The sequence below is a fragment of the Oncorhynchus nerka genome, linkage group LG13 (genome assembly GCF_034236695.1).
Source record: "Oncorhynchus nerka isolate Pitt River linkage group LG13, Oner_Uvic_2.0, whole genome shotgun sequence".
In the NCBI taxonomy this organism is placed as follows: Eukaryota; Metazoa; Chordata; class Actinopteri; order Salmoniformes; family Salmonidae; genus Oncorhynchus; species Oncorhynchus nerka.
The window spans coordinates 103,245,857-103,272,904 of record NC_088408.1 but is presented as its reverse complement, the minus strand read 5'-3'; the positions used below and the strand labels follow the sequence as shown (position 1 = coordinate 103,272,904).

The 27,048-nt window shown below is 50.9% G+C and overlaps 2 protein-coding genes across 2 annotated transcripts in view; one reads left to right on the top strand and one right to left on the bottom strand.

Moving 5' to 3' along the window:
- mccc2 (methylcrotonyl-CoA carboxylase subunit 2) overlaps positions 1 to 507 on the bottom strand; it is a 40,976-nt gene extending 40,469 nt beyond the window's left edge. The window contains exon 1 of the mRNA XM_065026932.1: positions 274 to 507. Coding sequence (XP_064883004.1) covers positions 274 to 411 — 138 coding nt within the window. The 5' untranslated portion in view covers positions 412 to 507. The remainder of the gene's footprint in view (positions 1 to 273) is intronic.
- Positions 508 to 851: 344 nt separating this feature from the next.
- Positions 852 to 26,727, top strand: grsf1 (G-rich RNA sequence binding factor 1). The gene is made up of 10 exons (XM_065026933.1): positions 852 to 1,287; positions 1,402 to 1,549; positions 7,005 to 7,160; positions 15,133 to 15,267; positions 19,106 to 19,244; positions 23,081 to 23,208; positions 23,685 to 23,770; positions 23,883 to 24,018; positions 25,467 to 25,532; positions 26,603 to 26,727. The coding sequence occupies exons 1-9, from the start codon at positions 1,069 to 1,071 to the stop codon at positions 25,520 to 25,522; spliced, it is 1,203 nt and encodes a 400-aa protein (XP_064883005.1). The 5' UTR covers positions 852 to 1,068; the 3' UTR covers positions 25,523 to 25,532; positions 26,603 to 26,727.
- Positions 26,728 to 27,048: the final 321 nt, after the last annotated feature.

Sequence of the window (27,048 nt, the reverse complement as noted above, 5' to 3'; positions counted from 1 at the left end):
GAGAGCATTACTACACTTATTGAGAGTAAGTCAGTTCCAAGGGCAGTCCGAGCTAGCAGCGTCCTACCGTGATACCCTTTCCCCTCCACCACCACCTTCCCCTCCTCCACCACCTACCCCTCCAACACCACCTTCCCCACCTCCACCACCACCTACCCCTCCTTCACCTCCTTCAACACCACCACCACCTACCCCTCCTTCACCTCCTTCAACACCACCACCACCTACCCCTCCTCCACCACCACCACCTACCCCTCCTTCAACACCACCTACCGCAAACTCCGCGGACTGTGTGTCAGGCTGTGTACCGACGGCTGCGACTCTGTCACCGTGGTAAAGTCGTGTTGTTGCTACTGGCAATCCTCTGCAACGGAGCAAGGTCAGCCATGGCCTGAAAGTCTGAAGAAGCATGATTTGACAGCTAACTAACTAACCACCCTAGTTAGCAAACCTGCAGAGATATTTGTTGTTGTTCGACCCACAAGCATTGATCAACCAAAGTATGTTAATGTATCGCCGCCTACTGGACGGGAGTGGGAAAATACATCTTAACACGGGGGGAAATGTAACAAAACCACTAACAAATTCATTGACCAACACAAATAACATTTCAATCCTTGCCAATTTAATTTGTATGTATTCTTATTCTTCTCCCTGACATATTTCTTCTTTTTCCTGTTGTGTTTTGAGGAGGACGTACATGAACCAGGGAGAGTCCCGTATTTTGACCCACTAGGTTTCGTCTGAGCTTCACTAGAACATGTCGTGAGTCCTCCAAACCATCAGACGGCGATATTTCTATATTCCACAACGATGCTGGATAAATACTCCTTTTGTTGACTATAATTCACTTTGACCTTTTTGACGAACTTATTGTCCTTGGGCAACGTGAGTTTTCTTGCTGTAAAGAGGAGCCTACGTATGCGGCACCTGTCAATGTATTTAAGTGTTTGCAAGGCTCAATAAATAACTACTGTAAAAGGGTTTTTCCGTGGGGTTTTGTACATCTGTCAAACCGGTTCGTCATATTGAAAAATCGTAGCATTGCGCAGTAACAGGTTTGATAAGATGTCTGGGAACTGTAGGCCCTTGCTGTTAGCGTTAAGTCGCTCTGTGGTGGGGAGACAGGTCTCCAAGAGCGTATTGTCGCAGAGTAGTGCCGCAGGGACCAGAACTGTAGCGGAGAGATGTGGCCGTCCGCGGTTCCATCACCATTGGACCGCCGCACTGAAACCCCGGTATCACAGCCTCTCCGCAGTGCAGTCCCAACTCGGGCTACACTCAGAGGTTAGTGTCTGTGTGCCGCTACTCTTTGTATGAAAAGGTATCCTGCTGTCAATCCATTTTATAATGGTAGAAATCTAGATATGAATGTTCTAACTTAACGGTATGGTGTATTAGTCAGGAGCCCCCTTCAAAGATGATGACTACCCACCTCTACCAGACTACAACTCTGACCCAGGACCGGAGAAGAAGGAGGTGTTTATCATCAGAGCTAAAGGACTTCCATGGTCCTGTACCACAGACGATCTCATTCAGTTCTTCTCTGGTAAGCCCTCCATACACCTCTGTTAAACCTCCAGGGTCCAGTTTCCCAGACACAGATTAAACCAGTCCTAGACAGAACTGCCGTTTCAATGGAGATGTTTTTTCTCCAGGACAAGGCTTAATTGTATTTTATTTATTCCTGTTATCCCCCACCGTCCTCCTGACTGTCATCCCCCACCGTCCTCCTGACTGTCATCCCCCACCGTCCTCCTGACTGTCATCCCCCACCGTCCTCCTGACTGTTGTCCTCCTGACTGTTTTCCCCCTCCGTCCTCCTGACTGTCATCCCCCACCGTCCTCCTGACTGTCATCCCCCACCGTCCTCCTGACTGTCATCCCCCACCGTCCTCCTGACTGTCATCCCCCACCGCCCTCCTGACTGTCATCCCCCACCGCCCTCCTGACTGTCATCCCCCACCGTCCTCCTGACTGTTATCCCCCACCGTCCTCCTGACTGTCATCCCCCACCGTCCTGTCATCCCCCACCGTCCTCCTGACTGTCATCCCCCACCGTCCTCCTGACTGTCATCCCCCACCGTCCTCCTGACTGTCATCCCCCACCGTCCTCCTGACTGTCATCCCCCCACCGTCCTGACTGTCATCCTGTTATCCCCACCGTCCTCCTGACTGTCATCCCCCACCGTCCTCCTGACTGTCATCCCCCACCGTCCTCCTGACTGTTATCCTGTTTCCCCCACCGTCCTCCTGACTGTCATCCCCCACCGCCCTCTGATTGTCATCCCCCACCGTCCTCCTGACTGTTATCCCCCCACTGTCCTCCTGACTGTCATCCTCCACCGTCCTCCTGACTGTCATCCCCCACCGTCCTCCTGACTGTTATCCTCCCCCACCGTCCTCCTGACTGTCATCCCCCACCGCCCTCCTGACTGTTATCCCCCACCGTCCTCCTGACTGTTATCCCCCACCGTCCTCCTGACTGTTATCCCCCACCGTCCTCCTGACTGTTATCCCCCACCGTCCTCCTGACTGTCATCCCCCACCGTCCTCCTGACTGTCATCCCCCACCGTCCTCCTGACTGTCATCCCCCACCGTCCTCCTGACTGTCATCCCCCACCGTCCTCCTGACTGTCATCCCCACCGTCCTCCTGACTGTTATCCTGTTTCCCCCACCGTCCTCCTGACTGTTATCCTGTTTCCCCCACCGTCCTCCTGACTGTTATCCTGATTTCATCCCCACCGTCCTCCTGACTGTCATCCTCCACCGCCCTCCTGATTGTCATCCCCCACCGTCCTCCTGACTGTCATCCCCACCATCCTCCTGACTGTCATCCCCCACCGTCCTCCTGACTGTCATCCCCCACCCATCCTCCTGACTGTCATCCCCCACCGTCCTCCTGACTGTCATCCCCCACCGTCCTCCTGACTGTTATCCCCCACCGTCCTCCTGACTGTCATCCTCCACCGTCCTCCTGACTGTCATCCTCCACCGTCCTCCTGACTGTCATCCTGTTTCCCCCACCGTCCTCCTGACTGTCATCCCCCACCGTCCTCCTGACTGTCATCCTGTTTCCCCCACCGTCCTCCTGACTGTCATCCCCACCGTCCTCCTGACTGTCATCCCCCACCGTCCTCCTGACTGTAATCCCCCACCGTCCTCCTGACTGTTAACCTGTTTCCCCCACCGTCCTCCTGACTGTCATCCTCCACCGTCCTCCTGACTGTTATCCCCCACCGTCCTCCTGACTGTCATCCTGTTTCCCCACCGTCCTCCTGACTGTTTCCCCACCGTCCTCCTGACTGTCATCCCCCACCGTCCTCCTGACTGTCATCCTGTTTCCCCACCGTCCTCCTGACTGTCATCCCCACCGTCCTCCTGACTGTCATCCCCCACCGTCCTCCTGACTGTCATCCCCCACCGTCCTCCTGACTGTCATCCCCCACCGTCCTCCTGACTGTTATCCTGTTTCCCCCACCGTCCTCCTGACTGTTATCCTGTTTCCCCCACCCCGTCCTCCTGACTGTCATCCCCCACCGCCCTCCTGATTGTCATCCCCCACCGTCCTCCTGACTGTCATCCCCCACCGTCCTCCTGACTGTTATCCCCCACCGTCCTCCTGACTGTTATCCCCCACCGTCCTCCTGACTGTCATCCCCCACCGTCCTCCTGACTGTCATCCCCCACCGTCCTCCTGACTGTCATCCCCCACCGTCCTCCTGACTGTCATCCCCCACCGTCCTCCTGACTGTTATCCTCCACCGTCCTCCTGACTGTCATCCTCCACCGTCCTCCTGACTGTTATCCCCCACCGTCCTCCTGACTGTTATCCTGTTTCCCCCACCGTCCTCCTGACTGTTTCCCCCACCGTCCTCCTGACTGTCATCCCCCACCGTCCTCCTGACTGTCATCCTGTTTCCCCCACCGTCCTCCTGACTGTCATCCCCACCGTCCTCCTGACTGTCATCCCCCACCGTCCTCCTGACTGTAATCCCCCACCGTCCTCCTGACTGTCATCCCCCACCGTCCTCCTGACTGTCATCCCCCACCGTCCTCCTGACTGTCATCCCCCACCGTCCTCCTGACTGTCATCCCCCACCGTCCTCCTGACTGTTATCCCCCACCGTCCTCCTGACTGTTATCCCCCACCGTCCTCCTGACTGTTATCCCCCACCGTCCTCCTGACTGTCATCCCCCTCTGACTGTCGTCCTCCTGACTGTCATCCGCCACCGTCCTCCTGACTGTCATCCCCCACCGTCCTCCTGACTGTAATCCCCCACCGTCCTCCTGACTGTCATCCTGTTTCCCCCCCCACCGTCCTCCTGACTGTCATCCCCCACCGTCCTCCTGACTGTCATCCCCCACCGTCCTCCTGACTGTCATCCCCCACCGTCCTCCTGACTGTCATCCCCCACCGTCCTCCTGACTGTCATCCCCCACCGTCCTCCTGACTGTCATCCTGTTTCCCCCACCGTCCTCCTGACTGTCATCCCCCACCGTCCTCCTGACTGTCATCCTCCACCGTCCTCCTGACTGTCATCCTGTTTCCCCCACCGTCCTCCTGACTGTTATCCTGTTTCCCCCACCGTCCTCCTGACTGTCATCCCCCACCGCCCTCCTGATTGTCATCCCCCACCGTCCTCCTGACTGTCATCCCCCACCGTCCTCCTGACTGTTATCCCCCACCGTCCTCCTGACTGTTATCCCCCACCGTCCTCCTGACTGTCATCCCCCACCGTCCTCCTGACTGTCATCCCCCACCGTCCTCCTGACTGTCATCCCCCACCGTCCTCCTGACTGTTATCCTCCACCGTCCTCCTGACTGTCATCCTCCACCGTCCTCCTGACTGTTATCCCCCACCGTCCTCCTGACTGTCATCCTGTTTCCCCACCGTCCTCCTGACTGTTTCCCCCACCGTCCTCCTGACTGTCATCCCCCACCGTCCTCCTGACTGTCATCCTGTTTCCCCCCCACCGTCCTCCTGACTGTCATCCCCACCGTCCTCCTGACTGTCATCCCCCCACCGTCCTCCTGACTGTAATCCCCCACCGTCCTCCTGACTGTTTCCCCCCACCGTCCTCTGACTGTCATCCCCCACCGTCCTCCTGACTGTCATCCCCCACCGTCCTCCTGACTGTCATCCCCCACCGTCCTCCTGACTGTTATCCCCCACCGTCCTCCTGACTGTTATCCCCCACCGTCCTCCTGACTGTTATCCCCCACCGTCCTCCTGACTGTTATCCCCCACCGTCCTCCTGACTGTCATCCCCCACCGTCCTCCTGACTGTCATCCCCCACCGTCCTCCTGACTGTCATCCGCCACCGTCCTCCTGACTGTCATCCTCCACCGTCCTCTGACTGTCATCCCCCACCGTCCTCCTGACTGTAATCCCCCACCGTCCTCCTGACTGTCATCCTGTTTCCCCCACCGTCCTCCTGACTGTCATCCCCCACCGTCCTCCTGACTGTCATCCCCCACCGTCCTCCTGACTGTCATCCCCCACCGTCCTCCTGACTGTCATCCCCCACCGTCCTCCTGACTGTCATCCCCCCACCGTCCTCTGACTGTCATCCCCCACCGTCCTCCTGACTGTCATCCTGTTTCCCCCACCGTCCTCCTGACTGTCATCCCCACCGTCCTCCTGACTGTCATCCTCCACCGTCCTCCTGACTGTCATCCTGTTTCCCCCACCGTCCTCCTGACTGTAATCCCCCACCGTCCTCCTGACTGTCATCCCCCCACCGTCTTCCTGACTGTCATCCCCCACCCCCACCTCCTGACTGTCATCCCCCACCGTCCTCCTGACTGTCATCCCCCACCGTCCTCCTGACTGTCATCCCCCACCGTCCTCCTGACTGTCATCCCCCACCGTCCTCCTGACTGTTATCCTCCACCGTCCTCCTGACTGTCATCCTCCACCGTCCTCCTGACTGTTATCCCCCACCGTCCTCTGACTGTCATCCTGTTTCCCCCACTGTCCTCCTGACTGTCATCCCCCACCGTCCTCCTGACTGTCATCCTGTTTCCCCCACCGTCCTCCTGACTGTCATCCCCACCGTCCTCCTGACTGTCATCCCCCACCGTCCTCCTGACTGTAATCCCCCACCGTCCTCCTGACTGTTTCCCCCACCGTCCTCCTGACTGTCATCCCCCACCGTCCTCCTGACTGTCATCCCCCACCGTCCTCCTGACTCATCCCCCACCGTCCTCCTGACTGTTATCCCCCACCGTCCTCCTGACTGTCATCCGCCACCGTCCTCCTGACTGTCATCCCCCACCGTCCTCCTGACTGTCATCCCCCACCGTCCTCCTGACTGTCATCCCCCACCGTCCTCCTGACTGTCATCCGCCACCGTCCTCCTGACTGTCATCCTCCACCGTCCTCCTGACTGTCATCCCCCACCGTCCTCCTGACTGTAATCCCCCACCGTCCTCCTGACTGTCATCCTGTTTCCCCCACCGTCCTCCTGACTGTCATCCCCCACCGTCCTCCTGACTGTCATCCCCCACCGTCCTCCTGACTGTCATCCCCCACCGTCCTCCTGACTGTCATCCCCCACCGTCCTCCTGACTGTCATCCCCCACCGTCCTCCTGACTGTCATCCCCCACCGTCCTCCTGACTGTCATCCTGTTTCCCCCACCGTCCTCCTGACTGTCATCCCCCACCGTCCTCCTGACTGTCATCCTCCACCGTCCTCCTGACTGTCATCCTGTTTCCCCCACCGTCCTCCTGACTGTAATCCCCCACCGTCCTCCTGACTGTCATCCCCCACCGTCTTCCTGACTGTCATCCCCCACCGTCCTCCTGACTGTCATCCCCCACCGTCCTCCTGACTGTCATCCCCCACCGTCCTCCTGACTGTCATCCCCCACCGTCCTCCTGACTGTCATCCCCCTGTTAGAAACACTCAGATGTTGGTTTAACAGGTAGGTGTACTCTCACTGTCCAGAGTGCCCCTGGTGTAACAGGTAGGCTAACCCTACTCTCTGTCCAGAGTGCCGTGTGCGTGACGGTGAGAAGGGGATCCACCTGACAGTGAACCGGGACGGGAAGCCCAACGGCCAGGCCTTTATAGAGCTGGAGCACGAAGAGGATGTCAGCAAGGCCCTGGAGAAACACAGACAGTACCTGGGACCACGCTATGTAGAAGGTACTACAGACAGACAGTACCAGGCTATGTAGAAGGTACTACAGACAGACAGTACCAGGCTATGTAGAAGGTACTACAGACAGACAGTACCAGGCTATGTAGAAGGTACTACAGACAGACAGTACCTGGGACCACGCTATGTAGAAGGTACTACAGACAGACAGTACCAGGCTATGTAGAAGGTACTACAGACAGACAGTACCAGGCTATGTAGAAGGTACTACAGACACACAGTACCAGGCTATATAGAAGGTACTACAGACAGACAGTACCAGGCTATGTAGAAGGTACTACAGACAGTACCAGGCTATGTAGAAGGTACTACAGACAGACAGTACCAGGCTATGTAGAAGGTACTACAGACACACAGTACCAGGCTATATAGAAGGTACTACAGACAGACAGTACCAGGCTATGTAGAAGGTACTACAGACACACAGTACCAGGCTATGTAGAAGGTACTACAGACACACAGTACCAGGCTATGTAGAAGGTACTACAGACAGACAGTACCTGGCTATATAGAAGGTACTACAGACAGACACAGTACCAGGCTATATAGAAGGTACTACAGACAGACAGTACCAGGCTATATAGAAGGTACTACAGACAGACACAGTACCAGGCTATATAGAAGATACTACAGACAGACAGTACCATGCTATGTAGAAGGTACTACAGACACACAGTACCAGGCTATATAGAAGGTACTACAGACACACAGTACCAGGCTATGTAGAAGGTACTACAGACACACAGTACCAGGCTATGTAGAAGGTACTACAGACACACAGTACCAGGCTATATAGAAGGTACTACAGACACACAGTACCAGGCTATATAGAAGGTACTACAGACAGACAGTACCAGGCTATGTAGAAGGTACTACAGACACACAGTACCAGGCTATGTAGAAGGTACTACAGACAGTACCAGGCTATATAGAAGGTACTACAGACAGACACAGTACCAAGCTATATAGAAGGTACTACAGACAGACAGTACCAGGCTATGTAGAAGGTACTACAGACAGACAGTACCTGGGACCAGGCTATATAGAAGGTACTACAGACAGCCACAGTACCAGGCTATATAGAAGGTACTACAGACAGACAGTACCTGGGACCACGCTATGTAGAAGGTACTACAGACAGACACAGTACCAGGCTATATAGAAGGTACTACAGACAGACAGACAGTACCAGGCTATATAGAAGGTACTACAGACAGACAGTACCAGGCTATATAGAAGGTACTACAGACAGAGAGTACCTGGGACCAGGCTATATAGAAGGTACTACAGACAGACACAGTACCAGGCTATGTAGAAGGTACTACAGACAGACAGTACCTGGGACCAGGCTATGTAGAAGGTACTACAGACAGACAGTACCAGGCTATATAGAAGGTACTACAGACAGACAGTACCTGGGACCAGGCTATATAGAAGGTACTACAGACAGACACAGTACCAGGCTATGTAGAAGGTACTACAGACAGACAGTACCTGGGACCAGGCTATATAGAAGGTACTACAGACAGACAGTACCTGGGACCAGGCTATGTAGAAGGTACTACAGACAGACAGTACCAGGCTATATAGAAGGTACTACAGACAGACAGTACCTGGGACCAGGCTATATAGAAGGTACTACAGACAGACACAGTACCAGGCTATGTAGAAGGTACTACAGACAGACAGTACCTGGGACCAGGCTATATAGAAGGTACTACAGACAGACAGTACCTGGGACCAGGCTATGTAGAAGGTACTACAGACAGGCAGTACCAGGCTATATAGAAGGTACTACAGACAGACAGTACCAGGCTATGTAGAAGGTACTACAGACAGGCAGTACCAGGCTATATAGAAGGTACTACAGACAGACAGTACCTGGGACCAAACAGTACGAGGCTCCAAACAAACCCTTAAATTGCTCCAGGTGCACCACACTGGGTCCCTCTCTTCTCCAACTCTCCACTCTGTGTCCCTCTCTTCTCCAACTCTCCACTCTGTCCCTCTCTTCTCCAACACTCCACTCTGTGTCCCTCTCTTCTCCAACTCTCCACTCTGTTTCCCTCTCTCTTCTCCAACTATCCACTCTGTGTCCCTCTCTTCTCCAACTATCCACTCTGTGTCCCTCTTCTCCAACTCTCCACTTTGTGTCCCTCTCTTGTCCAACTCTCCACACTGTGTCCCTCTCTTGTCCAACTCTCCACACTGTGTCCCTCTCTTCTCCAACTCTCCACTCTGTGTCCCTCTCTTCTCCAACTCTCCACTCTGTGTCCCTCTCTCTTCTCCAACTCTCCACTCTGTGTCCCTCTCTTCTCCAACTCTCCACTCTGTCCCTCTCTTCTCCAACTCTCCACTCTGTGTCCCTCTCTCTTCTCCAACTCTCCACTCTGTGTCCCTCTCACTTCTCCAACTCTCCACTCTGTGTCCCTCTCACTTCTCCACTCTGTGTCCCTCTCACTTCTCCAACTCTCCACTCTGTGTCCCTCTCTTCTCCAACTCTCCACTTTGTCCCTCTCTTCTCCAACTCTCCACTCTGTCCCTCTCTTGTCCAACTCTCCACTCTGTGTCCCTCTCTTCTCCAACTCTCCACTCTGTCCCTCTCTTCTCCAACTCTCCACTCTGTGTCCCTCTCTTCTCCAACTCTCCACTCTGTGTCCCTCTCTTCTCCAACTCTCCACTCTGTGTCCCTCTCTTCTCCAACTCTCCACTCTGTGTCCCTCTCTTCTCCAACTCTCCACTCTGTGTCCCTCTCTTCTCCAACTCTCCACTCTGTGTCCTTCTCTTCTCCAACTCTCCACTCTGTGTCCCTCTCTTCTCCAACTCTCCACTCTGTGTCCCTCTCTTCTCAACTCTCCACTCTGTGTCCCTCTCTTCTCCAACTCTCCACTCTGTGTCCCTCTCTTCTCCAACTCTCCACTCTGTGTCCCTCTCTTCTCCAACTCTCCACTCTGTGTCCCTCTCTCTTCTCCAACTCTCCACTCTGTGTCCCTCTCTTCTCCAACTCTCCACTCTGTGTCCCTCTTCTCCAACTCTCCACTCTGTGTCCCTCTCTTCTCCAACTCTCCACTCTGTGTCCCTCTCTTCTCCAACTCTCCACTCTGTGTCCCTCTCTTCTCCAACTCTCCACTCTGTGTCCCTCTCTTCTCCAACTCTCCACTCTGTGTCCCTCTCTTCTCCAACTCTCCACTCTGTGTCCCTCTCTTCTCCAACTCTCCACTCTGTCCCTCTCTTCTCCAACTCTCCACTCTGTGTCCCTCTCTCTTCTCCAACTCTCCACTCTGTGTCCCTCTCTTCTCCAACTCTCCACTCTGTGTCCCTCTCTTCTCCAACTCTCCACTTTGTGTCCCTCTCTTGTCCAACTCTCCACACTGTGTCCCTCTCTTGTCCAACTCTCCACACTGTGTCCCTCTCTTCTCCAACTCTCCACTCTGTGTCCCTCTCTTCTCCAACTCTCCACTCTGTGTCCCTCTCTCTTCTCCAACTCTCCACTCTGTGTCCCTCTCTTCTCCAACTCTCCACTCTGTCCCTCTCTTCTCCAACTCTCCACTCTGTGTCCCTCTCACTTCTCCAACTCTCCACTCTGTGTCCCTCTCACTTCTCCAACTCTCCACTCTGTGTCCCTCTCACTTCTCCACTCTGTGTCCCTCTCACTTCTCCAACTCTCCACTCTGTGTCCCTCTCTTCTCCAACTCTCCACTTTGTCCCTCTCTTCTCCAACTCTCCACTCTGTCCCTCTCTTGTCCAACTCTCCACTCTGTGTCCCTCTCTTCTCCAACTCTCCACTCTGTCCCTCTCTTCTCCAACTCTCCACTCTGTGTCCCTCTCTTCTCCAACTCTCCACTCTGTGTCCCTCTCTTCTCCAACTCTCCACTCTGTGTCCCTCTCTTCTCCAACTCTCCACTCTGTGTCCCTCTCTTCTCCAACTCTCCACTCTGTGTCCTTCTCTTCTCCAACTCTCCACTCTGTGTCCCTCTCTTCTCCAACTCTCCACTCTGTGTCCCTCTCTTCTCCAACTCTCCACTCTGTGTCCCTCTCTTCTCCAACTCTCCACTCTGTGTCCCTCTCTTCTCCAACTCTCCACTCTGTGTCCCTCTCTTCTCCAACTCTCCACTCTGTGTCCCTCTCTTCTCAACTCTCCACTCTGTCCCTCTCTTCTCCAACTCTCCACTCTGTGTCCCTCTCTCTTCTCCAACTCTCCACTCTGTGTCCCTCTCTTCTCCAACTCTCCACTCTGTGTCCCTCTCTTCTCCAACTCTCAACTCTCCACTCTGTGTCCCTCTCTCTTCTGTGTCCCTCTCACTCTCCACTCTGTGTCCCTCTCTTCTCAACTCTCCACTCTGTGTCCCTCTCTTCTCAACTCTCCACTCTGTGTCCCTCTCTTCTCCAACTCTCCACTCTGTGTCCCTCTCTTCTCCAACTCTCCACTCTGTGTCCCTCTCTTCTCCAACTCTCCACTCTGTGTCCCTCTCTTCTCCAACTCTCCACTCTGTGTCCCTCTCTTCTCCAACTCTCCACTCTGTCCCTCTCTTCTCCAACTCTCCACTCTGTGTCCCTCTCTCTTCTCCAACTCTCCACTCTGTGTCCCTCTCTTCTCCAACTCTCCACTCTGTGTCCCTCTCTTCTCCAACTCTCCACTCTGTGTCCCTCTCTTCTCCAACTCTCCACTCTGTGTCCCTCTCTCTTCTCCAACTCTCCACTCTGTGTCCCTCTCTTCTCCAACTCTCCACTCTGTGTCCCTCTCTCTTCTCCAACTCTCCACTCTGTGTCCCTCTCTCTTCTCCAACTCTCCACTCTGTGTCCCTCTCTCTTCTCCAACTCTCCACTCTGTGTCCCTCTCTCTTCTCCAACTCTCCACTCTGTGTCCCTCTCTTCTCCAACTCTCCACTCTGTGTCCCTCTCTTCTCCAACTCTCCACTCTGTGTCCCTCTCTTCTCCAACTCTCCACTCTGTGTCCCTCTCTTCTCCAACTCTCCACTCTGTGTCCCTCTCTTCTCAACTCTCCACTCTGTGTCCCTCTCTTCTCCAACTCTCCACTCTGTGTCCCTCTCTTCTCCAACTCTCCACTCTGTGTCCCTCTCTTCTCCAACTCTCCACTCTGTGTCCCTCTCTTCTCCAACTCTCCACTCTGTGTCCCTCTCTTCTCCAACTCTCCACTCTGTGTCCCTCTCTTCTCCAACTCTCCACTCTGTGTCCCTCTCTTCTCCAACTCTCCACTCTGTGTCCCTCTCTTCTCCAACTCTCCACTCTGTGTCCCTCTCTTCTCCAACTCTCCACTCTGTGTCCCTCTCTTCTCCAACTCTCCACTCTGTGTCCCTCTCTTCTCCAACTCTCCACTCTGTGTCCCTCTCTTCTCCAACTCTCCACTCTGTGTCCCTCTCTTCTCCAACTCTCCACTCTGTGTCCCTCTCTTCTCCAACTCTCCACTCTGTGTCCCTCTCTTCTCCAACTCTCCACTCTGTGTCCCTCTCTTCTCCAACTCTCCACTCTGTGTCCCTCTCTTCTCCAACTCTCCACTCTGTGTCCCTCTCTCTTCTCCAACTCTCCACTCTGTGTCCCTCTCTTCTCCAACTCTCCACTCTGTGTCCCTCTTCTCCAACTCTCCACTCTGTGTCCCTCTCTTCTCCAACTCTCCACTCTGTGTCCCTCTCTTCTCCAACTCTCCACTCTGTGTCCCTCTCTTCTCCAACTCTCCACTCTGTGTCCCTCTCTTCTCCAACTCTCCACTCTGTGTCCCTCTCTTCTCCAACTCTCCACTCTGTGTCCTCTCTTCTCCAACTCTCCACTCTGTGTCCCTCTCTCTCTTCTCCAACTCTCCACTCTGTGTCCCTCTCTCTTCTCCAACTCTCCACTCTGTGTCCCTCTCTTCCAACTCTCCACTCTGTGTCCCTCTCTTCTCCAACTCTCCACTCTGTGTCCCTCTCTTCTCCAACTCTCCACTCTGTGTCCCTCTCTTCTCCAACTCTCCACTCTGTGTCCCTCTCTTCTCCAACTCTCCACTCTGTGTCCCTCTCTTCTCCAACTCTCCACTCTGTGTCCCTCTCTTCTCCAACTCTCCACTCTGTGTCCCTCTCTTCTCCAACTCTCCACTCTGTGTCCCTCTCTTCTCCAACTCTCCACTCTGTGTCCCTCTCTTCTCCAACTCTCCACTCTGTGTCCCTCTCTTCTCCAACTCTCCACTCTGTGTCCCTCTCTTCTCCAACTCTCCACTCTGTGTCCCTCTCTTCTCCAACTCTCCACTCTGTGTCCCTCTCTTCTCCAACTCTCCACTCTGTGTCCCTCTCTTCTCCAACTCTCCACTCTGTGTCCCTCTCTTCTCCAACTCTCCACTCTGTGTCCCTCTCTTCTCCAACTCTCCACTCTGTGTCCCTCTCTTCTCCAACTCTCCACTCTGTGTCCCTCTCTTCTCCAACTCTCCACTCTGTGTCCCTCTCTTCTCCAACTCTCCACTCTGTGTCCCTCTCTTCTCCAACTCTCCACTCTGTGTCCCTCTCTTCTCCAACTCTCCACTCTGTGTCCCTCTCTTCTCAACTCTCCACTCTGTGTCCCTCTCTCTTCTCCAACTCTCCACTCTGTGTCCCTCTCTCTTCTCCAACTCTCCACTCTGTGTCCCTCTCTTCTCAACTCTCCACTCTGTGTCCCTCTTCTCCAACTCTCCACTCTGTGTCCCTCTCTTCTCCAACTCTCCACTCTGTGTCCCTCTCTTCTCCAACTCTCCACTCTGTGTCCCTCTCTTCTCCAACTCTCCACTCTGTGTCCCTCTCTTCTCCAACTCTCCACTCTGTGTCCCTCTCTTCTCCAACTCTCCACTCTGTGTCCCTCTCTTCTCCAACTCTCCACTCTGTGTCCCTCTCTTCTCCAACTCTCTGTGTCCCTCTCTTCTCCAACTCTCCACTCTGTGTCCCTCTCTTCTCCAACTCTCCACTCTGTGTCCCTCTCTTCTCCAACTCTCCACTCTGTGTCCCTCTCTTCTCCAACTCTCCACTCTGTGTCCCTCTCTTCTCCAACTCTCCACTCTGTGTCCCTCTCTTCTCCAACTCTCCACTCTGTGTCCCTCTCTCTTCTCCAACTCTCCACTCTGTGTCCCTCTCTCTTCTCCAACTCTCCACTCTGTGTCTCTCTCTTCTCCAACTCTCCACTCTGTGTGTCTCTCTCTTCTCCAACTCTCCACTCTGTGTGTCTCTCTCTTCTCCAACTCTCCACTCTGTGTCCCTCTCTCTTCTCCAACTCTCCACTCTGTGTCTCTCTCTTCTCCAACTCTCCACTCTGTGTCCCTCTCTCTTCTCCAACTCTCCACTCTGTGTCTCTCTCTTCTCCAACTCTCCACTCTGTGTCTCTCTCTTCTCCAACTCTCCACTCTGTGTCCCTCTCTCTTCTCCAACTCTCCACTCTGTGTCCCTCTCTTCTCCAACTCTCCACTCTGTGTCCCTCTCTCTTCTCCAACTCTCCACTCTGTGTCTCTCTCTTCTCCAACTCTCCACTCTGTGTCCCTCTCTTCTCCAACTCTCCACTCTGTCCCTCTCTTCTCCAACTCTCCACTCTGTCCCTCTCTTCTCCAACTCTCCACTCTGTCCCTCTCTTCTCCAACTCTCCACTCTGTCCCTCTCTTCTCCAACTCTCCACTCTGTCCCTCTCTTCTCCAACTCTCCACTCTGTGTCCCTCTCTTCTCCAACTCTCCACTCTGTGTCCCTCTCTTCTCCAACTCTCCACTCTGTGTCCCTCTCTTCTCCAACTCTCCACTCTGTGTCCCTCTCTTCTCCAACTCTCCACTCTGTGTCCCTCTCTTCTCCAACTCTCCACTCTGTGTCCCTCTCTTCTCCAACTCTCCACTCTGTGTCCCTCTCTTCTCCAACTCTCCACTCTGTGTCCCTCTCTCTTCTCCAACCTATTGAGTATATACATTTGTGGACATTGGACAATAAAGTAATATTTTTCTTCTCCTCAACAACCTCCTCCAGTGTTTGAGGTGACCAACAGCGATGCGGAGGCCATCTTGAAGAAGTCAGTTCAGCTCCCAGCCAGAGACGGAGTGGTACGGATCAGAGGTCTCCCCTATAGCTGCACCGAGACTGACGTCATGCTCTTCTTCTCTGGTAGGACCCTTAACGGGCCTCGTTTACCACCCTCTGCCTCAACAGGCCTCGTTTACGACCCTCTGCCCCAACAGGCCTCGTTTACGACCCTCTGCCTCAACAGGCCCCGTTTACCACCCTCTGCCTCAACGGGCCCCTGACCAGGCCCCGTTTACCACCCTCTGCCCCAACGGGCCCCTCAACAGGCCCCGTTTACCACCCTCTGCCCCAACGGGCCCCTCAACAGGCCCCGTTTACCACCCTCTGCCCCAACGTTCCCCTGAACAGGCCCCGTTTACCACCCTCTGCCTCCACGGGCCCCTGAACAGGCCCCGTTTACCACCCTCTGCCTCCACGGGCCCCTGAACAGGCCCCGTTTACCACCCTATGCCTCCATGGGCCCCTGAACAGGCCCCGTTTACCACCCTCTGCCCCAACGGGCCCCTGAACAGGCCCCGTTTACCACCCTCTGCCTCCACGGGCCCCGTTTACCACTCTCTGCCCCAACGGGCCCCTGAACAGGCCCCGTTTACCACCCTCTGCCTCCACGGGCCCCTGAACAGGCCCCGTTTACCACCCTCTGCCTCCACGGGCCCCTGAACAGGCCCCGTTTACCACCCTCTACTTTAACAGATTTAGTTTGATAACAGAACACACACGTGGTTGTTGTGTCCCTCCTCGTTGGGTTTCATACCGTAAGGGCTGTAGCCAACTCTTCTTGTAGGGCATGTCAATCATAAGAGTGGTTTCAGCACATCAGATGTTATTGGTCCATATTTAACAGATGTTATTGGTCCATATTTAACAGATGTTATTGGTCCATATTTAACAGATGTTATTGGTCCATATTTATTGGTCCATATTTAACAGATGTTATTGGTCCATATTTATCAGATGTTATTGGTCCATATTTAACAGATGTTATTGTGGGTGTAGTGAAATGCTTGTGTTTCTAGCTCCATATAATATCTAAATGTTATTTCCTGGGTGTAGTAATAAATGCTTGTGTTTCTAGCTCCAACAGTGCAGTAATATCTAAATGCTTGTGTTCCTAGTTCCAACAGTGCAGTAATATCTAACTAAATGCTTGTGTTCCTAGCTCCAACAGTGCAGTAATATCTAACTAAATGCTTGTGTTCCTAGCTCCAACAGTGCAGTAGTATCTAACTAAATGCTTGTGTTCCTAGCTCCAACAGTGCAGTAATATCTAACTAAATGCTTGTGTTCCTAGCTCCAACAGTGCAGTAATATCTAACTAAATGCTTGTGTTCCTAGCTCCAACAGTGCAGTAGTATCTAACTAAATGCTTGTGTTCCTAGCTCCAACAGTACAGTAGTATCTAACTAAATGCTTGTGTTCCTAGTTCCAACAGTGCAGTAATATCTAACTAAATGCTTGTGTTCCTTGCTCAACAGTGCTTAATATCTAACTTCCTAGCTCCAACAGTGCAGTAATATCTAACTAAATGCTTGTGTCAACAGTGCAGTAATATCTAACTAAATGCTTGTGTTTCTAGCTCCAACAGTGCAGTAGTAGTATCTAGCTTGTGTTCCTAGCTCAACAGTACAACAGTGCAGTAGTATCTAACTAAATGCTTGTGTTCCTAGCTCAACAGTACAGTAGTATCTAACTAAATGCTTGTGTTCCTAGCTCCAACAGTGCAGTAATATCTAACTAAATGCTTGTGTTCCTAGTTCCAACAGTGCAGTAATAAATGCTTGTGTTCCTAGCTCCAACAGTAAGTATCTAACTAAATGCTTGTGTTCCTAGCTCCAACAGTGCAGTAATATCTAACTAAATGCTTGTGTTCCTAGCTCCAACAGTGCAGTAATATCTAACTAAATGCTTGTGTTTCTAGCTCCAACAGTGCAGTAATATCTAACTAAATGCTTGTGTTCCTAGCTCCAACAGTGCAGTAATATAAATGCTAACTCCAACAGTAGTAATGCTTGTGTTTCCTAGCTCCAACAGTGCAGTAATATCTAACTAAATGCTTGTGTTCCTAGTGCAGTAGTATAGCTGCAGTAATATCTAACTAAATGCTTGTGTTCTAAACAGTGTAGTATCTAACTAAATGTGTGCAGTAATATCTAACTAAATGCTTGTGTTCTAGTTCCAACAGTGCAGTAGTATCTAACTAGTTGTGTCCCTAGCTAATAAATCTAACTAAATCTAACTAAATGCTTGTGTTTCTAAATGCTTGTGTTTCTAGCTCCAACAGTGCAGTAGTATCTAACTAAATGCCTAGTTGTGTTTCTGCTAACAGTACAGTAATATCTAACTAACCTAGGTAGTAGTATCTAACTAAATATCACAATGCTTGAATAGCTCCAACAGTATGGAACCAGGCTAACCAGTATGGAACCAGGCTAACCAGTATAACCAGGCTAACCAGTATGGAACCAGGCTAACCAGTATGGAACCAGGCTAACCAGTATGAACCAGGCTAACCAGTATGGAACCAGGCTAACCAGTATGGAACCAGGCTAACCAGTATGGAACCAGGCTAACCAGTATGGAACCAGGCTAACCAGTATGGAACCAGGCTAACCAGTATGGAACCAGGCTAACCAGTATGGAACCAGGCTAACCAGTATGGAACCAGGCTAACCAGTATGGAACCAGGCTAACCAGTATGGAACCAGGCTAACCAGTATAGAACCAGGCTAACCAGTATGGAACCAGGCTAACCAGTATGGAACCAGGCTAACCAGTATGGAACCAGTATGGAACCAGTATGGGAACCAGGCTAACCAGTAGGGAACCAGGCTAACCAGTATGGGACCAGGCTAACCAGTATGGGACCAGGCTAACCAGTATGGAACCAGGCTAACCAGTATGGAACCAGGCTAACCAGTATGGAACCAGGCTAACCAGTATAGAACCAGGCTAACCAGTATGGAACCAGGCTAACCAGTATGGAACCAGGCTAACCAGTATGGAACCAGGCTAACCAGTATGAACCAGAAACCAGGCTAACCAGTATGGAACCAGGCTAACCAGTATGGAACCAGGCTAACCAGTATGGAACCAGGCTAACCAGTATGGAACCAGGCTAACCAGTATGGAACCAGGCTATGGAACCAGGACTAACCAGTATGGAACCAGGCTAACCAGTATGGGAACCAGGCTAACCAGTATGGAACCAGGCTAACCAGTATGGAACCAGGCTAACCAGTATGGAACCAGGCTAACCAGTATGGAACCAGGCTAACCAGTATGGAACCAGGCTAACCAGTATGGAACCAGGCTAACCAGTATGGAACCAGGCTAACCAGTATGGAACCAGTATGGAACCAGGCTAACCAGTATGGAACCAGGCTAACCAGTATGGAACCAGGCTAACCAGTATGGGAACCAGGCTAACCAGTATGGAACCAGGCTAACCAGTATGGAACCAGGCTAACCAGTATGGAACCAGTATGGAACCAGGCTAACCAGTATGGAACCAGTATGGAACCAGGCTAACCAGTATGGAACCAGGCTAACCAGTATGGAACCAGTATAGAACCAGGCTAACCAGTATGGGACCAGGCTAACCAGTAGGGAACCAGGCTAACCAGTATGGGACCAGGCTAACCAGTATGGGACCAGGCTAACCAGTATGGAACCAGTATAGAACCAGGCTAACCAGTATGGAACCAGGCTAACCAGTATGGAACCAGTATAGAACCAGGCTAACCAGTATGGGACCAGGCTAACCAGTATAGAACCAGGCTAACCAGTATAGAACCAGGCTAACCAGTATGGAACCAGGCTAACCAGTATGGAACCAGGCTAACCAGTATGGAACCAGTATGGGAACCAGTATAGAACCAGGCTATCATGTCCCAAGGCATAAAGCTGCTGGTCTTTACAGGTCTGGATGTGACGGAGGACGGGGTGACTCTAGTGACAGACCACAGAGGAAGGAACTCGGGGGAGGCCTATGTCCAGTTCCTGTCCCAGGAGCAGGCTGACGAGGCCCTGACCAGAGACAGAGAGGTCATCGGAAACCGGTAGGAGCACTCATACCATCAACCCACTGGAGTTGATTTCTGCTGAAATCTAATGAGCATAATACAACAAATCTCCATCAAAATCTCTTAGTTTAATCTAGAGCTACAGTGCCTTGCGAAAGTATTCGGCCCCCTTGAACTTTGCGACCTTTTGCCACATTTCAGGCTTCAAACATAAAGATATAAAACTGTATTTTTTTGTGAAGAATCAACAACAAGTGGGACACAATCATGAAGTGGAACGACATTTATTGGATATTTCAAACTTTTTTAACAAATCAAAAACTGAAAAATTGGGCGTGCAAAATTATTCAGCCCCCTTAAGTTAATAGTTTGTAGCGCCACCTTTTGCTGCGATTACAGCTGTAAGTCGGTTGGGGTATGTCTCTATCAGTTTTGCACATCGAGAGACTGAAATTTTTTCCCATTCCTCCTTGCAAAACAGCTCGAGCTCAGTGAGGTTGGATGGAGAGCATTTGTGAACAGCAGTTTTCAGTTCTTTCCACAGATTCTCAATTGGATTCAGGTCTGGACTTTGACTTGGCCATTCTAACACCTGGATATGTTTATTTTTGAACCATTCCATTGTAGATTTTGCTTTATGTTTTGGATCATTGTCTTGTTGGAAGACAAATCTCCGTCCCAGTCTCAGGTCTTTTGCAGACTCCATCAGGTTTTCTTCCAGAATGGTCCTGTATTTGGCTCCATCCATCTTCCCATCAATTTTAACCATCTTCCCTGTCCCTGCTGAAGAAAAGCAGGCCCAAACCATGATGCTGCCACCACCATGTTTGACAGTGGGGATGGTGTGTTCAGGGTGATGAGCTGTGTTGCTTTTACGCCAAACATAACGTTTTGCATTGTTGCCAAAAAGTTCCATTTTGGTTTCATCTGACCAGAGTACCTTCTTCCACATGTTTGGTGTGTCTCCCAGGTGGCTTGTGGCAAACTTTAAACTACACTTTTTATGGATATCTTTAAGAAATGGCTTTCTTCTTGCCACTCTTCCATAAAGGCCAGATTTGTGCAATATACGACTGATTGTTGTCCTATGGACAGAGTCTCCCACCTCAGCTGTAGATCTCTGCAGTTCATCCAGAGTGATCATGGGCCTCTTGGCTGCACCTCTGATCAGTCTTCTCCTTGTATGAGCTGAAAGTTTAGAGGGACGGCCAGGTCTTGGTAGATTTGCAGTGGTCTGATACTCCTTCCATTTCAATATTATCGCTTGCACAGTGCTCCTTGGGATGTTTAAAGCTTGGGAAATCTTTTTGTATCCAAATCCGGCTTTAAACTTCTTCACAACAGTATCTCGGACCTGCCTGGTGTGTTCCTTGTTCTTCATGATGCTCTCTGCGCTTTTAACGGACCTCTGAGACTATCACAGTGCAGGTGCATTTATACGGAGACTTGATTACACACAGGTGGATTGTATTTATCATCATTAGTCATTTAGGTCAACATTGGATCATTCAGAGATCCTCACTGAACTTCTGGAGAGAGTTTGCTGCACTGAAAGTAAAGGGGCTGAATAATTTTGCACGCCCAATTTTTCAGTTTTTGATTTGTTAAACAAGTTTGAAATATCCAATAAATATCTTTCCACTTCATGATTGTGTCCCACTTGTTGTTGATTCTTCACAAAAAAATACAGTTTTATATCTTTATGTTTGAAGCCTGAAATGTGGCAAAAGGTCGCAAAGTTCAAGGGGGCCGAATACTTTCGCAAGGCACTGTACAGTGAGAGGACACCTGCTCCTCCAACATCTCATTAATATGGACTTGGTCCCTCCTTTGTTTTTGGGATCCCGAGTGGCACAGTGGGTCTAAGGCATCTGCATCTCAGTGCTAGAGGCGTCACTACAGTCCCTGGTTCGATTCCAGGCTGTGTCACATCCGGCCGTGATTGGGAGTCCCATAGGGCGGTGCACAATTGGCCCAGCGTCTTTAGGCTTTGGCCGTCATTGTAAATAAGAATTTGTTCTTAACTGACTTGCCTAGTTAAATAAAGGTAAAATAGCTTAGTGCCATACATTATGGATCAAATACCTTTTTCATAATTTCGATCTTGTCTCATTGCTGCAACTCCCCAACGGGCTCAGGAGGTGAAGGTCGAGTCCTCGGAAACAACATGACCTGCCAAACCGCGCTTCTTAACACCTGCTCGCTTAACCCGTAAGGCAGCCGCACCAATGTGTCAGAGGAAACACTGTTCAACTGACGACCGAAGTCAGCCTGCAGGCGCCCGGCCCGCCACAAGGAGTCGCTAGAGCGTAATGAGCCAAGTAAGGCCAAACCCTCCCTAATCCGGACAACGCTGGGCCAAACCCTTCCCTAATCCGGACAACGCTGGGCCAAACCCTTCCCTAATCCGGACAACGCTGGGCCAAACCCTTCCCTAATCCGGACAACGCTGGGCCAAACCCTTCCCTAATCCGGACAACGCTGGGCCAACCCCTTCCCTAATCCGGACAACCCCTCCCCTAATCCGGACAACGCTGGGCCAAACCCTTCCCTAATCCAGACAACCCCTCCCCTAATCCAGACAACGCTGGGCCAAACCCTTCCCTAATCCAGACAACCCTCCCTAATCCAGACAACGCTGGGCCAAACCCTTCCCTAATCCAGACAACCCCTCCCTAATCCAGACAACGCTGGGCCAAACCCTTCCTAATCCGGACAACCCCTCCCTAATCCAGACAACGCTGGGCCAAACCCTTCCCTAATCCAGACAACCCCCCCTAATCCAGACAACGCTGGGCCAAACCCTTCCCTAATCCGGACAACCCCTCCCTAATCCAGACAACGCTGGGCCAAACCCTTCCCTAATCCGGACAACCCCTCCCCTAATCCGGACAACGCTGGGCCAAACCCTTCCCTAATCCAGACAACGCTGGGCCAAACCCTTCCTAATCCGGACAACCCCTCCCCTAATCCGGACAACGCTGGGCCAAACCCTTCCCTAATCCAGACAACGCTGGGCCAAACCCTTCCCTAATCCGGACAACCCCTCCCTAATCCAGACAACGCTGGGCCAAACCCTTCCCTAATCCGGACAACCCCTCCCCTAATCCAGACAACGCTGGGCCAAACCCTTCCCTAATCCGGACAACCCCTCCCTAATCCAGACAACGCTGGGCCAAACCCTCCCTAATCCGGACAACGCTGGGCCAAACCCTCCCCTAATCCAGACAGCGCTGGGCCAAACCCTTCCTAATCCGGACAACGCTGGGCCAAACCCTTCCCTAATCCGGACAACGCTGGACCAAACCCTCCCTAATCCAGACAACGCTGGGCCAAATCCTCCCTAATCCGGACAACGCTGGGCCAAACCCTCCCTAATCCGGACAACGCTGGGCCAAACCCTCCCTAATCCAGACAACGCTGGGCCAAACCCTCCCCTAATCCGGACAACACTGGGCCAAACCCTCCCCTAATCCGGACAACGCTGGGCCAAACCCTCCCCTAATCCGGACAACGCTGGGCCAAACCCTCCCCTAATCCGGACAACGCTGGGCCAAACCCTCCCCTAATCCGGACAACGCTGGGCCAAACCCTCCCCTAATCCGGACAACGCTGGGCCAATTGTGTACCCACCCTATGGGACTACCGATCACGGCCGGTAATGACACAGCCTGGGATCAACCCCCTCTGCTTACACAGCTTTAAGCTTTTAAATTGATTAGTTTTGAACGCTTTCTTGTTTATCAATAAACCCACGTTCAGTTCAGAGCTTTATATTTTTTCCGACCATGACCTTTACCCATGATCCTGTCTTGACCGTGTCCTGACTGTGTCACCAGGTGTGTGTCCTGACTGTGTGACTGTGTCACCAGGTACATTGAGGTGTTCCCCAGTAGGAGGAGTGAGATCGGAGGTCGGAAGAAGACCGAGTCTGTTGAAGAGGGCAGAAACTCCAGACAGATTCAACCGCACAGACCTGCAGCACAGCCTCCTAGACATGGTGAGACAGACAGACAGACAGACAGACAGACAGACCTGCAGCACAGCCTCCTAGACATGGTGAGACAGACAGACCTGCAGCACAGCCTCCTAGACATGGTGAGACAGACAGACAGACCTGCAGCACAGCCTCCTAGACAATGTGAGACATACAGACAGACCTGCAGCACAGCCTCCTAGACATGGTGAGACAGACAGACAGACCTGCAGCACAGCCTCCTAGACATGGTGAGACAGACAGACAGACCTGCAGCACAGCCTCCTAGACATGGTGAGACAGACAGACAGACCTGCAGCACAGCCTCCGAGACATGGTGAGACAGACAGACAGACCTGCAGCACAGCCTCCTAGACATGGTGAGACAGACAGACCTGCAGCACAGCCTCCTAGACATGGTCAGACAGACAGACAGACCATGTCCTTTTGACTGTGATGAAAAGGGTAGATGTCTAGATGGATGTTGTTGTTTGTTTCAGGGTCTCATCCGGTATCTTCTCTGCCCCAACACTTTGTTCACATGAGAGGACTGCCCTTCCAAGCCACGGGAGATGACATCGTTCAGGTAATGCTCTATGGTTTCCACTCCCGCGCCGTCTCAGAGCGAGACCGTGCTAACTAAGCGTCAGAGAAGTTAGAACCAAACCATGGCTTTCTGTAACGGGCCGCTCTGTCAGTTCTTCTCTCCTCTAGCGCTGTCCAGGATTCTGGTGGAGTTCGGTCCAGACGGGAGGGCCAGTGGCGAGGCTGATGTTTACTTCACGTCGCACCAGGACGCCGTCTCAGCCATGACCCGGGACAAGGCACACATGCGTACGTCTGTCTGCAGTATCAGTCAAAAGTTTGGACACAACTACTCATTTGTACTGTTTTCTACGTTGTAGAATAACAGCGAAGACATCCAAACTATGAAATAACACAATATGGAATCATGTAGTAACCAAAAAAAGTGTTAAACAAATCAAAATATTTTATATTTGAGATTCATGTCCTGGATTGTGTGGGCCTTTTGTCTGATATTCTGAGCAAGATGAGACGTAGGCCAATGTCATATCGTCAACCAATCACATTTGTCAAATCCTTTTTGGGCTAAACTTGCATAGGAACGTGAGTAAACGAGCCTACTTCCCAAAAAAGCAACTATATATCCGTATTAGACTGAAAGTCATTTTTTATCATGATTTGTGAGTCTCTATACCTCATTAGTTGCTCGTTGCTTCTACTTCCCAGTATCCTCCCCTCCTAACTGTTTTACATTCACTGACAACAACGAGAAATATTTCCTTGGACAAATATTCCCAGATTTTCATAAAGATGTGATCTCTGGTTTCTGCATCATCAACGTGCGTTTTTCCGTTGCTCATTAGAAAAAGTAGATTTCTGTCTTGAAGGTTTTCTGACCAATTACGGTTTTTGGTTTATGATGTTTGTTCCGCATGAGATACTGAAGCCGATTTTACTTCCTCAAAATATCCCCAGAATGACTCTTAAGATAATTTAAGAAATCCGTAATAAATGTTCAAGTTTTTTGCCGAGGATGTTGTAGTTGTTTTGGCGCAGTATTTTTCAAGTAAAAAAGTCTGGTCTGTCTCAGTGTCTATGCTATTGGATAGAGAGCAATCGCCACAGCTGTTCACCCCATGTTAGTGAGCAAATGGACATCAGATCAAAACCCAGTGGCAGGTCCGTTTTTAGACTGACTTTATGACCAACATTAACCGATGTTAGACTTTGTAGTCAGTTTTCACGTTAGACTAAATGTCTGACTCTTACACTGAAAACTGGACGTTTTTCCAAGGGATTCATTGTTTTATAAAGTCAGTCGCTCTTTAAAGTCCTGTAGATCACTTCATTACTCCCTTTTTTTGATTACAAAACTACAAGCTTCCAACTTACCTGACTTTGTTGTTAAGAGTATTAAAACATCAAAACACATTCACAGGAGTCTTGAGGTTCACCGAATTACGTAAATCCGCCTTCAGTTTTAATGCCTCCGTTTAAATAAAAATAAAAAGAACTGCCCCTAGGGCAGTTTACGATGTTGAATTTGTTCAATGAGAATTGCATTTTTTTTTTTTTTAATTTCTTCGATGAAATTAAAAAATATATTGTGGTGTTTGTAGTATATTTAAAAAAAAAAAATGTAACCTGTAGTTATTTGTTTTGTATTCACTGTACCGCAAAATCATCCTGCTGTCCCATATTTAGTGTTTTCTAAACGTGGTCATCCTACCCTGAACTCGTTTTCTGTTTCTGTGCAGAAGAGCGATACATTGAGCTGTTCCTGAATTCAACATCATCTGACGAGGGGCAATGAGGTTTACCAGGTTGGTCTGAATTAAATCTGACGAGGGGCAATGAGGTTTACCAGGTTGGTCTGAATTAAATCTGACGAGGGGCAATGAGGTTTACCAGGTTGGTCTGAATTAAATCTGACGAGGGGAAATGAGGTTTACCAGGTTGGTCTGAATTAAATCTGACGAGGGGCAATGAGGTTTACCAGGTTGGTCTGAATTAAATCTGACGAGGGGCAATGAGGTTTACCTGGTTGGTCTGAATTCAACATCATCTGACGAGGGGCAATGAGGTTTACCTGGTTGGTCTGAATTAAATCTGACGAGGGGCAATGAGGTTTACCAGGTTGGTCTGAATTAAATCTGACGAGGGGAAATGAGGTTTACCAGGTTGGTCTGAATTAAATCTGACGAGGGGCAATGAGGTTTACCTGGTTGGTCTGAATTCAACATCATCTGACGAGGGGCAATGAGGTTTACCTGGTTGGTCTGAATTCAACATCATCTGACGAGGGGCAATGAGGTTTACCAGGTTGGTCTGAATTAAATCTGACGAGGGGCAATGAGGTTTACCAGGTTGGTCTGAATTAAACATTTCAAATATTGTTCACATAAACCATAGTCACTTTAACCAAATCTACATGTACATACTACCTCAATCAGCCTGACTAACTGGTGTCTGAATATAGCCCCTCTACTGTATATAGCCCCTCTACTGTATATAGCCCCTCTACTGTATATAGCCCTCTACTGTATATAGCCTCTCTACTGTATATAGCCCCTCTACTGTATATAGCCCCTCTACTGTATATAGCCCCTCTACTGTATATAGCCCCTCTACTGTATATAGCCCCTCTACTGTATATAGCCTCTCTACTGTATATAGCCCCTCTACTGTATATAGCCCCTCTACTGTTGTTTTTATTTCTTTACCTATCTATTGTTCACCTAATGCCCTTTTTTGCATTATTGGTTAGAGCCTGTAAGTAAGCATTTCACTGTAAGGCCAATAACCTGTTGTTTTCAGGGCACGTGACAAACTTTGAATTGATCATGTTGGTTGACTGATCGAGGCTCTGAGTCTGTTGTGATTCTGTCTGCAGGTTAGCGGTGGGCTGAGAGACGACCTCGGGAGGTGTGGTGGTGAAAATCCCCATCGACTGGATGTGTCACCATTTGTAAGGGTGTAGAAATGATGTTGAATATAATAAAACTACGTTCAATCTGACTCCCATTTAATTATGTGAATAAATTTAAAAAAACGGTCCCTGTGTGTCTCTGGAGGAATCGAGGCAAGATGGAAGCCTCTATCACCTCTGACTATAAAGAATAGCTCATCCTGGCGATTAATGTTCGAGCATATACAGCATAGTTAGAAAAGGACACTGTAAAACAAGAATGCATTTACTCAGTCACAAAATAATTACATGACAGTCTTCCTTGGGAACATCCCTTCCTGCCTCAGATAAGGTGTGTTTGACCCATGATGGCCCGCCATCCAAACGAGGCAGTACATGGTGAGTCGTCCTCCCAGCCAGTACCACCTCTC

What these genes read in the sequence shown, in the direction of transcription:
- grsf1 (XM_065026933.1), top strand. Translation starts at nt 1,069, where the DNA reads ATGTCTGGGAACTGTAGGCCCTTGCTGTTAGCGTTAAGTCGCTCTGTG. An exon ending in TCTCATTCAGTTCTTCTCTG is followed by an intron (nt 1,550 to 7,004) that starts GTAAGCCCTCCA and finishes CTCTCTGTCCAG; the next exon opens with AGTGCCGTGTGCGTGACGGT. An exon ending in CGGGAGATGACATCGTTCAG is followed by an intron (nt 23,771 to 23,882) that starts GTAATGCTCTAT and finishes CCGCTCTGTCAG; the next exon opens with TTCTTCTCTCCTCTAGCGCT.